General features: G+C 46.1%; 1 protein-coding gene across 5 annotated transcripts in view; it reads left to right on the top strand.

Annotated features, from left to right (window-relative positions):
- Window positions 1–8842, top strand: part of SLC6A14 (solute carrier family 6 member 14) — a 60904-nt gene extending 52062 nt beyond the window's left edge. For all 5 annotated transcript variants that reach the window (XM_054213854.1, XM_054213855.1, XM_054213857.1 and 2 more), the window contains 8 exons: window positions 1548–1688; window positions 2773–3001; window positions 3086–3211; window positions 3309–3427; window positions 4721–4820; window positions 5061–5170; window positions 6542–6709; window positions 7334–8842. In XM_054213854.1, coding sequence (XP_054069829.1) covers window positions 1548–1688; window positions 2773–3001; window positions 3086–3211; window positions 3309–3427; window positions 4721–4820; window positions 5061–5170; window positions 6542–6709; window positions 7334–7483 — 1143 coding nt within the window. In that variant the 3' untranslated portion in view covers window positions 7484–8842. The remainder of the gene's footprint in view (window positions 1–1547; window positions 1689–2772; window positions 3002–3085; window positions 3212–3308; window positions 3428–4720; window positions 4821–5060; window positions 5171–6541; window positions 6710–7333) is intronic.
- The last annotated feature ends 3511 nt before the right edge of the window (window positions 8843–12353 follow it).

The following is a 12353-nucleotide window of genomic DNA, read 5'->3' as shown; positions in this document are numbered from 1 at the left end:
CTGTTACGATGGCCATGTGCCTGTGACCGCACACGCACACCCTGGGAACACCCGGTAATTATTCGTACCTCCAGATGAGCTGAGATGTTTGGACAATACAGGTCAAGTCCTGCAAACAGATGTGTGTGTGCGGGTTCCGGCCAGATTATGAAACGTTGTTTTTACCCAAGGCTTCATGCTGCTTTTAGGGACCAGGTCCATAAGTGCTTGTTTTCAGACTCTGTCTCTGCTGAGCTCCCATTTCCACATGCTGGAGCACGGCTGCCTGGAGTTTTCCTTGAGCTAGGCCGGCTCCTCTCCAGACTTCAGGCAGGCTGAATTTCGTTCTCTCCTGCCTTAAGGCCTTTTCCTGGTTTAGTTCCTTCCTCTCCGTACTCCTTTCTTGCCACCATGTTGTAGCTCTGTCACTTACTTCTTCAGTCTCTGTTGCCTTCATTCTTTCTCTCACCCTTTCTGCGCCGATTTTTTTTCTCTTTTTTTTTTTTCCCCTTTCGATTCCTTCTGTCATGGTGCCTTTCCATGGTTCCTGGCGGCCTGTCTTCATCTCCTCAGTCTGATGTCTCCTCCTATTCTGCTTTCTAATTTGGAGCTTTTGGCCCTCCATCTCAGCACTTCAGGGTGCAGTATCTCCGCTTTCCCAGCCATGGTTGTTCTGCCGCGTGGCTCCTCTTAAACTTGCATTCTTTGGGTTCCTGGCAATTGGCTCCTCCTGTTGTCACTTCTCTTCTGGCACAAAGGTAAGCCTCTCTGGGGTGTAAGGTAAGGCTCAGAAGGATCTAGCGGGGCAGGAACAAAGCAAAGATGAAGAGCGGAGAGAATTGACTGTTCTGGGCAAATATGAGGGAAGTCTTCAGAAATGTCAGGCTCACTGTATGATGGCGCAATGCTATGGCTTGGTGTAACCAGCAGTACCAGGTCAATTATTTGTCTGCGTAACACTGAAACTAAGACTCAAGAAACAAGAGTATTGTTGAACGTAGCCTGCATGATAACAGCACTCCTTAGCCCTGCTTCTGGCCTGGATCCCATCGCGCTAGAAATTGTGTAGGCAAACAACAAAAAAGATCTGTGTCTGACAGAACCTAAAAGTCCTTGTTCCCAGTAAATCAAGCTTTCAGCATGGCTTTTTTTTCTTTTTTAGTTTTTTTTTCTTCCCAGTCTCATCAGGAGATAATTCCATCCTAGTCACCTAATTTTGACTGGCTTTCAGTTCGCGTTTGCTAGAAGCATTGCCTAGCAAGAGATCTGTGGGTTGGTTGAGTCCAACCTTGCTACAGCAGTAAATCATGTCAGAAAACACATTTCTGAAACTGGTCAAGTGCTATCTGAAAAGTGGATATGTGGCTTGGGCCTTCTGCTTCTGCTGGAATGCAGCTCCAGAACCGGCTAAGCCAGATGGTTTACTGCTTGGTGTGCGTTCACTTCACTGGTCTCCTGTTTTTCGTTTTGTAGCAGCAGACCTTGGCCTAAAACCTGGCCATTCCTCCTGCACGGGGGTCTGTGGGTCCCCTCGCTTCTGATGTGTGTCCCTGCCCTTCTTGCTGCAGGTCGTCTACTTTACCGCACTATTCCCATACGTCATCCTGCTCATCTTGCTGGTGCGAGGTGCCACCCTGGAAGGTGCTCGGGATGGCATCGAATACTACATCGGGACACAGTCCAACATCACCAAGCTGATGGAGGCAGAGGTGAGAGGCATTGTCAGCCCTGGAATCATGACACACTTCCATGATTCGATGGGCTTGTCACTTACAGAGCAACTCCTTCTTTTTTTCTTTTTTCTTTTTTTTTTTTTTTTTCTCTCCAGTCAGGTGGTGCTTCATGTCCTGCCCTGTTTCTTGTCTCTGCAGCTGGGTTCTGTCTTTTTCAGCACCCCCCAGCTCTATCAGAAATCCAAGCCCCTATTCTAGCTGCTCTCAATCTGAAAAATAGCCACCCTCTGCCCCCTCCCTGCCACACCAGGCAGTGGTGACAACCATGGCACTGCTGCTCAGCAGCACTCGGGGACCATGCTGGAGTTTCATCCCAGCAAGGCTTACTGAGAAAGTTCTTGCTGTGGGATCAAGCGTTGCTCTCAGACGTGTCCCACTTGCTTTGGCTGCTTTCAAGGGACTTTATCAGAAGGTTGAAGGGATGCCTGAGTTTGAAATTCAGGCTGTGCCTTGCCCAGAAATTAGCTTAGGAAACTAGGTGGACCAGGAAGGGCACTTTGTGCAAAGGCAGCTTGTATTTTTTTTGTTCTGGCTTATGCTAACATTAGTTCAGTTTTACCAAAAGCAAACATCAAGCACGATGTTTATTTGTGGTATTTTATGTGAGCACTTGGTGCTAACTGGGCCTGCAGCCAGAGGCAGAAGTGGTTTGTCTGGGTCATGGTGTGAGGAGCACAAGTGGGAGAGCACATGTAAGTTCTCACTCCTGCAACCCTGTCCTGGTTTTCCTTATTCATTGGCACTGTGACAAGATTCGTATCTTGATAACCCACATAAGTGAATGAGCTGAATCTTTTCTTCAGGGTTAACCCAATAAGATTAAGTATTTGGCAACGTACTCAGGATGTGACCTTTGGAAATCACAAGATATTGTTTATGCTTGCAGCCACAAGGCCACCAGCATGCTTATATCCCACCTACTCTAAAATTCGTATGAAATAGCATTAGATATTCAGGCTAAATGTAGAAAAGTCCTTGGAGCTTCCACAGGGGGCAGACTTAAATGTTTATGATACATACTGCGAGCGATACAGTAATTCCATGTTCTTATTTCTGGTAGGTTTGGAAAGATGCAGCCACCCAGATATTCTACTCCCTGTCTGTGGCATGGGGCGGGCTCGTTGCTTTATCTTCGTACAATAAGTTCCACAACAACTGCTACTCAGATGCTATTATGGTTTGTGTAACTAACTGCCTCACCAGCATATTTGCTGGGTTTGCAATATTCTCCATCTTGGGACACATGGCATTCGTGTCCAAGAGACCCGTCTCGGAGGTGGTGGACTCAGGTAGGCCGCCTGTCGCGCTGTCGGTGCTGGGACTTGCCTTGACCAAGGCGTGACAATAACCTCCTTCCTTCCACTCTCTTCCAGGATTTGATCTGGCATTTGTAGCCTACCCAGAGGCTCTCTCCAAGTTACCAGTTTCTCCTCTGTGGTCCTTCTTGTTTTTCTTCATGCTCGTGCTCTTGGGCCTTGACTCTCAGTTTGCCTCCATAGGTGAGTGCGGTTTTACGTAACCCGTGGCTTTGCAAATGACCATTACCTTTCTTAATTGCACTACCTCTGCTCAAACCCCGCTCTTCTTCCTTTGCAGAAACACTTACAACCACCATACATGATATATACCCCGAAGCGATGAAAAAGTTAAGAGTCCCTATAACCCTGGGGGTGTGCATATTGCTCTTCTTTCTCGGTCTTATCTGTGTTACTCAGGTAAGACATTAAATTCTTCTTTGGCTGAGGGTTTAGCGATGCTGCAAGTGATGAACTCAAGTCAAAATACCCTTTCCAACTGTTCCTGTTTGCATGGATCGATCCGAGAGAGTCAGATTCTGTCAGTGTGTAATGCAATGGAGCATGGCGCAATTTGCTGCATGCAAATAAGAAATTCCCAGAGGCAAGCTTTGAGGAACCTGAGGTTTTCTGTGATTATTGAACTGAGATGTGCTTTTAAATAGAAGGCCCGCATAAAGCCAGTGAACTGTCAGCCTGATTTATTGCTCCTCAGTTCAGGACGTTACTTGTGTAATCTCAGGCACAGGCACACAGTGTGTGTGCAGCACTGAGCGTACCACTAATAGATGCCGATGGGATCTTTTTGTTCAGAACCAACTACCAAACAGGTCAGGGTCTGAGAAATGGCCCATTCGAGTCATAAAAACCTCACGAGCATCTGTAGATTGTGTGGTTACTTCTCCTGCATGTGTATGGATAGACAGATAGACAGATAGACAGATAGATAGATAGATAGGGGTGAATGTGTGTGTGTGTATAAATATATATGCATACGTATACATACATAAAAGGAACTTTAAGTATACTGTGTAAAATTTCTTGAGGCAATTGCTTTTAAGGATATAAAGGTTCATTGCAATGACTCCATCTAGAAATGCAGATTTATATATGCAATTAGACTGATAATGTGAATAAGATAATTGTGGTGAACACGGTTGTATAGTCAAGCAAAGCCGGTAAGTTATGAAACAGGGACGGCAGGGAAGCTTGCAAAGGACTTCATACGCAAGAGCGTGAAGTGGCTTAAAGCTTGTTTCCTGCTCTCTGATCCCGCTATTGCACGCTGGTGTTTAAAGCTGTGTTTAACCCACGTGGAAAACTTGTGCGTGTAGGAGCACCCGAGCCTACACAACAGATAACTGGTATAGCTGTTGCTGTAGCTCAGCATTAAAGCTTCAGCACCGGCTTTAATACAGTAAGTTCCAAACTTACATTTTGCTCTCAGCTGTCTATATTTGCTTAGCATATACGTATCTCTTGTTATTAATCTACAGTATTTTATCAGATTCTACAGTATTTTGTCAACCTGACGTAGAGCTATTTACACAAAATACTCTTCACAAATGCGTATTTAGCCTAGAGAAATGGAAATTTCAAAAAACTCAGAGTGGTGATTAGTTAAACTGGCTTGAACAATGCAACTTATTTTATTTGCATAAAGAGGTTACTGGGGCTGGGTACATTTTTACCTCTTTATTGTTTGTTCTACAGGCAGGAATTTACTGGGTTAACCTAATAGACCACTTTTGTGCTGGATGGGGAATCCTTATTGCAGCTGTCCTGGAGATAATAGGCATTGTCTACATTTACGGTAAATTGCTTGCATTGAAAAAATCTATGAATTGACTGTGCAATCTGAGGCACAGTGTATATTAAAAATTAATTACTGCAATAAAGCATTTATAACTTAACTGGCTGAAAAGCTTTAATGGTTACCCCAAAAGTGGAGAAACTGACCTTGACCATTGCCTTTCTTCTATCCCTTTTGGATAACCCCACCGTCAAGGGAGGCACCTGCTTTACAGTGCACCCTATGATTGTCTTTCAACAGGAGGAAACAGGTTCATTGAAGACATCGAAATGATGATTGGAAAGAAGAGCCGTTTGTTCTGGCTGTGGTGGAGAGCGTGCTGGTTTTTCATTACTCCTGTGCTGTTAATGGTGAGTGTAGATGATTGAATTGTGTTAGTGGGACAGAACTTAGCAACTGGATATTGAAGAAGTTTCCACGTGAACATTCGGTGCTGAATGTCCAGGCCCTATGTGTAAAGACAGGGTATGGCTCTGCCAGTGACGCAAACTCTGTGCTTTCGGATACATACTGCTCCTCCTTGAGTCCTCTCCAGGAGAGGCTGGACCATCACATCAGTTGCTGGTGAGTTGGGTCTACACTCTTAGGAGTAACACAGAGCAACCAGATTGTCCATCTTTTAGCAGCTGGATTATTTTCATTTCAGACTTTAGAAAATGTTTTGAAAACCTAGATTTTTCCCCTTTGAGTGAAATCTCATTTTGGGATGGATCCCTGCCTTGTGTTTGCTCTTTGGATGTCCAGCTGTTCCCTTGTCTGAGATTTTTTTTTTTTTATGTCTTGCTATGTGTGTCTCAGTTTTTCATTACTGATGTACTTCTACTTGTGAGAGTAGATGGACAGATTATGTTTCTATGAGAGCATTCATTAAGATCCCAAATCCAGGAACAGTGGCAAGTCACTCTGGTACAGCACAGTACCTTTAATCTGACTGGACTACAGATTAGAAAATGCTGCTCCTAAAATATCTCATGTCTGCGGCAATATTTCCCATCAGTTAATCTTAAATTCTTTCCCATATTCCTGTAAATAACAGAACGTGGGAACATATAAAACATAAAGAGAAAGGTACTGGGCTCATCTAGCGACATATATATTCTCCAACATAAGATTTCAACAGAACCAAGAGTCACAGAATCACAGAATGGTAGAGGTTGGCAGGGACCTCTGGAGACCATCCGGTCCAACCCCCTGCCAGAGCAGGGTCACCCACAGCAGGTGGCACAGGAACGCCTCCAGGCGGGTTTGGAATGTCTCCAGAGACGGAGACTCCACCACCTCTCTGGGCAGCCTGTTGCCAGGGCTCTGCCACCCTCACAGGAAAGAAGTTCCTCCTCATGTTGAGGTGGAACTTCCCATGCTCAAGTTTGCGCCCGTTACCCCTTGTCCTGTCACTGGGCACCACTGAAAAGAGCCTGGCCCCATCCCCCTGACACCCACCCTTTCAGAAGAGATCAAGGTCTGTTGGAACATAGATGTACTTAAGGTGTTAGGGTACATAACAGTGTCATCTTTCGGTCTTTCTGCGTGGCCATGACTGAACACCAAATCCTGCACAACCGTTCTCACACTCAAAAAGCAAGAGGAAACCGCAGAATTTGTAGATAGCCTTTTTTTTTTTTTTTTTTTTTTTCAAACCAACCTAGAAACATGGCGCAAGTTCAAGTTAGCTGGAAATCTGTTTTCTCTCTTATTTTTTTTTTTTTTGCCATTTTTTATAGGCAATTTTGGTCTGGTCTTTGGTCACGTTTTCAACTCCTACTTATGGCTCAGTGTTATATCCAACCTGGGGAACCGTTGTTGGCTGGTGCATGATTATCTTCTGTGTCATCTGGATCCCTGTCATCGCTATTGTAAAAATAGCTAAAGCTGAAGGAAACCTTTGTCAGGTAAGGGCACAAAAAGGCTGTTAGAGCCTCAGATCTCACTTTCTTTGGCATTACCAGGAATGCCTGTGCTTTCTTCTCCAATACGTGCTCAGTATTTTGAGGTGTGTGTTAATTGGATTTTTAGACCAAAACCACACCTGTGGTAGTTGCATCAGAGGCAAATTTACCCTACTGTGTTCTGATAAGGAGATAAAGTCTGATTCTCTGGAAGTGCACCCACACATTCAACAGTGATTTGCATGGCTTCTGTTGTTATTCCAGCTGCTTTAAATTCTCTGAAGAATTTCTATCACTTTCTATCCCCGTATCATTTTCTGGAGTCTTGCCTCCCATTCCTCACAGGAACAAGCAAGTGCGAGATCTGAGGTATGGACTTCTTGCCAGGCTTTGCCAGAGTCCTGTTGGTCAGAGCTTTGTCTGCTTGTTTGACTTCAGTGTCCAGAATCCACTGAACCCAAAGACGTTTGGAGTGATTTTTTTTTTTTTTTTTAAAAAAAAACTTTGGTGCTTTGTTTGCCATTTGTGGAGTTGTGGGGCATATCTAGAGTTATAGCTTTACTGACCTTTAAAAACAGCCCAGACTAAGGTAAAACATCACATGCCTCTTGTTTTTTTGCTTTCCAGCGCATTGTAAGCTGCTGCAGGCCGGCTGCAAACTGGGGTCCCTACCTGGAATGTCACCGAGGAGAAAGATACAGCCATGTTGTAGATCCCAAAAAGGAAAAGGAACATGAGATTCCTACTGTGTCCGGCTTCGTCTACACTCAACAATGAGCTGGCTGTTTGGATGACAAATTTTTAACGTGTGGGGTGTTTTTTTTTTTTTTTCTTTAACTATTAGAAAGTGACAATGCAAAAGAACAAGAAAAAGCAAATCAATCCTCTGCCCTTCAAAATCCAGCCCCCAAATGAAAGTGAGCCCTGTTTTTTTTCTTTTTAGTGCTGTATGTTTGGGGAGGAGCGGGTGAATTAGACACTGAGATCTCCCCGGAGACTTAGGTTGAGAGGGCAGGAAAATGCATTGCAGCTCCCCAGCCTGAGGGACGGGGCGTGCTGGAGATACCTCATCCAACCCCTGTCCAGCTGGACTGCAGGTACAGGCGTGGAAGAGAATAAAGACACGTTCTGGTGCTCCCCACCTGCAGGGAATTTGAGGCCAAGGTGCTGTGCTGGCGTGCCCCGGTGCTGCCCACGGAGATGAGCGGGTGGGCGCTGTAGCTCAGGGAACAGGAATCATTTTGCTCTGTCTAAGCCTCGCTCAGCGCTGTGAGGCTGCTCAGGAGTTGATGTTGACTACAGTGTGTGTGTGTGTGTGTGTGTTGTCTGTGCATCTAAATATTGAGTGGCAAAAAATTGCCATCGCAGGAAATAAGGCCTTAACATGGTGAAAAGCAGGCTGCTTTCTATTTCTCATTATTCCCCTTGGGATCCCCAAAGAGCCATCTTTTGTGTCGTGCCCCATGCTCAGCATTCATCTGCTATAGCTCCAAAAATCCCCTGTTTCCATATTCTGCCACTGTAGAATGAAAGAGCAACCATTGATTTCTGGTGCATCTGCTCTCCTGCTCTCACCAAGGCTTCACCTGTCTGTTTGTTCTCTGCATCTTTCACTCAGCCTTGGGTCTTCCCTTCCCAAGGAGACCCCGAGCGCTTTTTAAAGATACAAACAGTGTTATCGGTGTTGCGGCAGAGACAAAAGAAGCAGACCTTTACCCCAAGTGAAGGTTACAACTGCCTTGTAATGCTGTTACCCCAAAATTTGCTGAAATCATGAGATTATTGAAAAGTTAGGAAGTTTGTAATGCATTCGGGAACACAGACTGCTGCTTCTGCCTTATGTGCTGGAGGGGCTTAGGTTAAGAGAACCTGACTTCACTTGTAGCGTAAGTGAATTCCTGATCAAGGAAAAAAGACCTATGGATTGAATGAATGCATTTTGTGTGCTGAGGAATGTCTCTCTTACTGTGATTATGGTTCCTTGGGAACAATGCAGCAGGGTTTCGGGTTGTCACTTCCTCTCAGGGCTTTGTCACTGTTTCTGGACATGAAGGAGTGTGGATAGTGGCTTGTTGCCCAAGCTGCATGCCTTGGTGTATGTTTTATACTGGCGTTTTTGTGACAAATGAAGACTTTATGGCAAATAAAACATGATTTTCTGTTTTTAATAATTTCTAAGCTGCAAAATGAGATTTGAGCCTTTTCTGTGGAGTTGGGGGGAGGCAGCTGGTGGGAAGTACCACCCACTCTTCTACGACCCTAAGCCTTTGGGAGATTGAACTGGAAAGATTCAACCTGCAGGCAGCCTTTTCTTATAGAAGTTAGGACCTGGTTTTGGAGTAGGCTCAGAAAATACAGAAAGTAACTGAGTGGTAATTTATAAAAAGGACTGTGGGATTAGACCCTGTAACAGAAGCTGGTGAAGAGGACCCTTTCCAGCTGCTTGAGGGTCATGGTCTAGCCAAGAACCAGCAGAAAACAGTGCTGTCGCTGGCCCTGAAGTGCGGACAGGCTGGGAGAGGGAGAGAGGCTGAGCTGTAAAGCTGTGGTGGTCATCCCCCAGCGCACCACCCGTTGGAGATGCCAGTGGGCAGCGGTTCATACCTGGGCAGGGACAGGCTCTGGGAAGCAGAGAGAAGTAACGAGTGGGAGCACCCCGAGAGGTGGTGGGGAAGCAGGCTGGCCAAACCGGCTCCAGAAAGAATCCAGGAAAGTTTTTGTCAAAACATGCTGAAGCTAATACCGGCTGCCCATCCACTGCCCTGTGGGAAGCCCCTGCTGCTGCACACAGGGCTCCTTTGAGGGTTCTTGGTGGAAGCCCCATCCCTGGAAGTTTTTAAGGCCAGGCTGGATGGGGCTCTGAGCAACCTGATCTAGTGGGAGGTGTCCCTGCCCATGGCAGGGGGGCTGGAACTAGATGATCTTTAAGGTCCCTTCCAACTCTGACAATTCTATGATTCTTCTGCTCTGGACCTATCGTAGGGGCTTCCAGGAGGTGTTTTCATGATGTTGCACTATCAAAGTCTCCCTGAAGGGTGACAGAAGACAATTTATAAAGGGCTGGGGATCCAGTTTTGGTGCTTTCTCCTTTCTCCAAGATAAGAAAAGCCCTGAGTTCTGAAGGCAAGGTTTGCCCTTGTGGCCCCTGGCAGAGCTGGGACCCCTCTGTGTGTGCATGTCTGACATCTTCCCGGTACATCCCATCTCTGTTGCTCTCTTTGGATGAGCTGATTTACTCCTTATGTTGCTGACTGCTGGCTTCTGATGAGTCCTAAAGAGTATTTAGGAGTTGGCATTCATGTTCCTCACCCGCCACAGCTCTGGCCCAGCAGCTCAGGTTGTTCAACAGCCCCTGAGGGTTACATGAAGAAGTGGTGTCCCTCAGTGCAGCTCTGGAGGCAGGCTGGACCCAGCAGACCTGGGCGCATTCCTCACCCACGCGGGCTGGTGCCCACCATCCTGGTGTGTGTTGGGCTGGACGATCAGCAGTGCCAACCAGTGCAGCGTTCCTGGCAAGGGAGGATGCTCTGTGCTGAGCAGGTGGTTGAAATGCCTGGGGTTTGGGTTTTTTACACTGAGGAAAAAAAAGAAAATGGTTCTGCTTTGGATCAAGCTAAACAGGAGCAAAAAGAAAACTCTTGGAAAGAGAAGAGGAGAGCTGGAAAAGGAGTACATTCACTTCGGATTGGCTCAAGACTCAAGTATGATTTCAGTCAGGAAAGGGAACACAGCTGTGTGTGGTTCCAAAAGGCCACATCTATAACATGGAAATATTTAAAAAGGGGCATGTCAACTGGCCTTTGTGTATGCATGTAAAGCAATTAGTTAGGGGCCAAGCTTATGAAAGCAATTTTAAACCCCTGAAGTTATTTCTATTGCAGAGACTGTTCATAAGCATGAAGTCAAATTTAAAAGGGGGGGAAAAAAAAGTATTTAATTTCGTTTCTACCCCATCACCTAAGGGTTTTCCAGCTGGGCTGCACGGCGGTGCGTAACTGGCAGAGAGCAGCGTGTGCTCGTGTCTGCTGCCCCACTCCCGGTGCCGGGGAGCAGGGGGGGCTGCGAGGGGCTGGTGTGACCCTCACCTAGCCCAGGATGCCCATCCCTGCCTCTGGAGACTCAGCCAGAAAGCTGGGTCAGTTGGCACTCGGTCCTGCCTGGCTGGCAGCTGTTGAACAGCATCTGAGCATTCAATCGGACCGGCTGTACCCAAAGGTGTTTGTTTTATCCAGTTCCAGACGTGTGAAAAAGATATGTGGTGCTCCCATTGATGTCCTGCGTGTTGTCCAGCCAAGCGTTACGGTACCAGTACAGCTGCCCTGTTAACACCACTCCGGCCTCTGCAGACACGGGTTATCTCGGCAGACTGGCTGTCCCACTGAGTGGACCCTTCCAATCGCAATATTGTGGCACTTTGTGCCCGCTCCACTTCATGTCCCCAGAGTTCAGCTAGGCCTCAACCTGTTCTCGTTCTCCATGCCCGTGGATCACAGAATGGTTTGGGCTGGAAGGGACCTTTTAAAGGACATCTAATCCAACCCTCCTGCAGAGAGCAGAGACATCTTCCACCTGATCAGGTTGCTCAGGGCCCCGTCCAACCTGGCCTGGAATGTTTCTAGGGATGGGTCATCCACCACCTCTCTGGGCAACCTCTCTGTGGATAAGGTGGCCTTACTGAGATGTTCCCTTTCTGGCCTTTTTTTTTTTTTAATTTTTTTTTATAAGAAGCATCAGCATAGACCCAGAAGCAACATGCATGGTTTCAAATGAAGGCTTTATTTTCTTCTTTCAGCTTTAAATCTAATTTTTGAATTTTTCTGTGGGTCTATAGCGGGGCTTTTTGTTGTTGTTTGGCTTCAGATCCATGGCCGTGGCTGTGTTTGATGTCGGCAACGTGGCACCGACGTCAGGCTCCGAGGGATGGGCGCAGTTGTGCCATGCAGTTGTAGCACAGCTGTTTGGAGAGGGATGACTGAGAAGGGAGAGGCATCCATGTGTGAGCAGAGCTGGCGTGCCGGGGAGCTGCACAGGAGTGGGGAGGTGACTGCACAGCCCATCTGTTGAGGACAAAATTGTGTATTTCCCATGAGTCACCTCTTGAACGGGTTGGGAATACTCCACAAAGTCTGATCCATTAGAAAAATCCCCAAATGTTCAAATTGAAATTGGTTGTGAAACAAATTAATGTCTGCTGGCCCCAAAGAAATTACCGGGGCAAAAGATTTCACATTGTTGGAAGAATCTGGTTTCCGTGATTTTGATGACATTTGCTTTTTAGTCCAAATGGTGTTTGTTTTGGAAGCTTAGTAAATACAAAGTACCAAAGAAGGAAAATACTGAAGTCTGAGCAAATAATTTTTTAAATTTCAAGAGGTATTTTTTAATCTTATCTCCTTTGGAAGGGAGGTGAGGACAAAGTTGACATTTTGACTTCTTGATTTGGAATGAGGAAGTTGTTGTTACAACTGTCTGAATGATGAGAAAAATCTTTTCCAGTTTAGCTCTGTAATGCAAATAGGGCAAATGCTGACAGAACCCTTCAAAGAGAAAAGACTTTTTTTTTTGAAAGTTAATGTTTGGCCATCCCTTAAGGGGATTCTGGGAGTCAATATCTAATCTCAGGTTCCTGTGAATCCCAGGGAAGCTC

Source organism: Rissa tridactyla, chromosome 9 (genome assembly GCF_028500815.1).
Source record: "Rissa tridactyla isolate bRisTri1 chromosome 9, bRisTri1.patW.cur.20221130, whole genome shotgun sequence".
Taxonomy (NCBI): domain Eukaryota; kingdom Metazoa; phylum Chordata; class Aves; order Charadriiformes; family Laridae; genus Rissa; species Rissa tridactyla.
The sequence above is the reverse complement of the archived record's forward strand: the minus strand, read 5'-3'. Positions and strand labels throughout refer to the sequence as shown.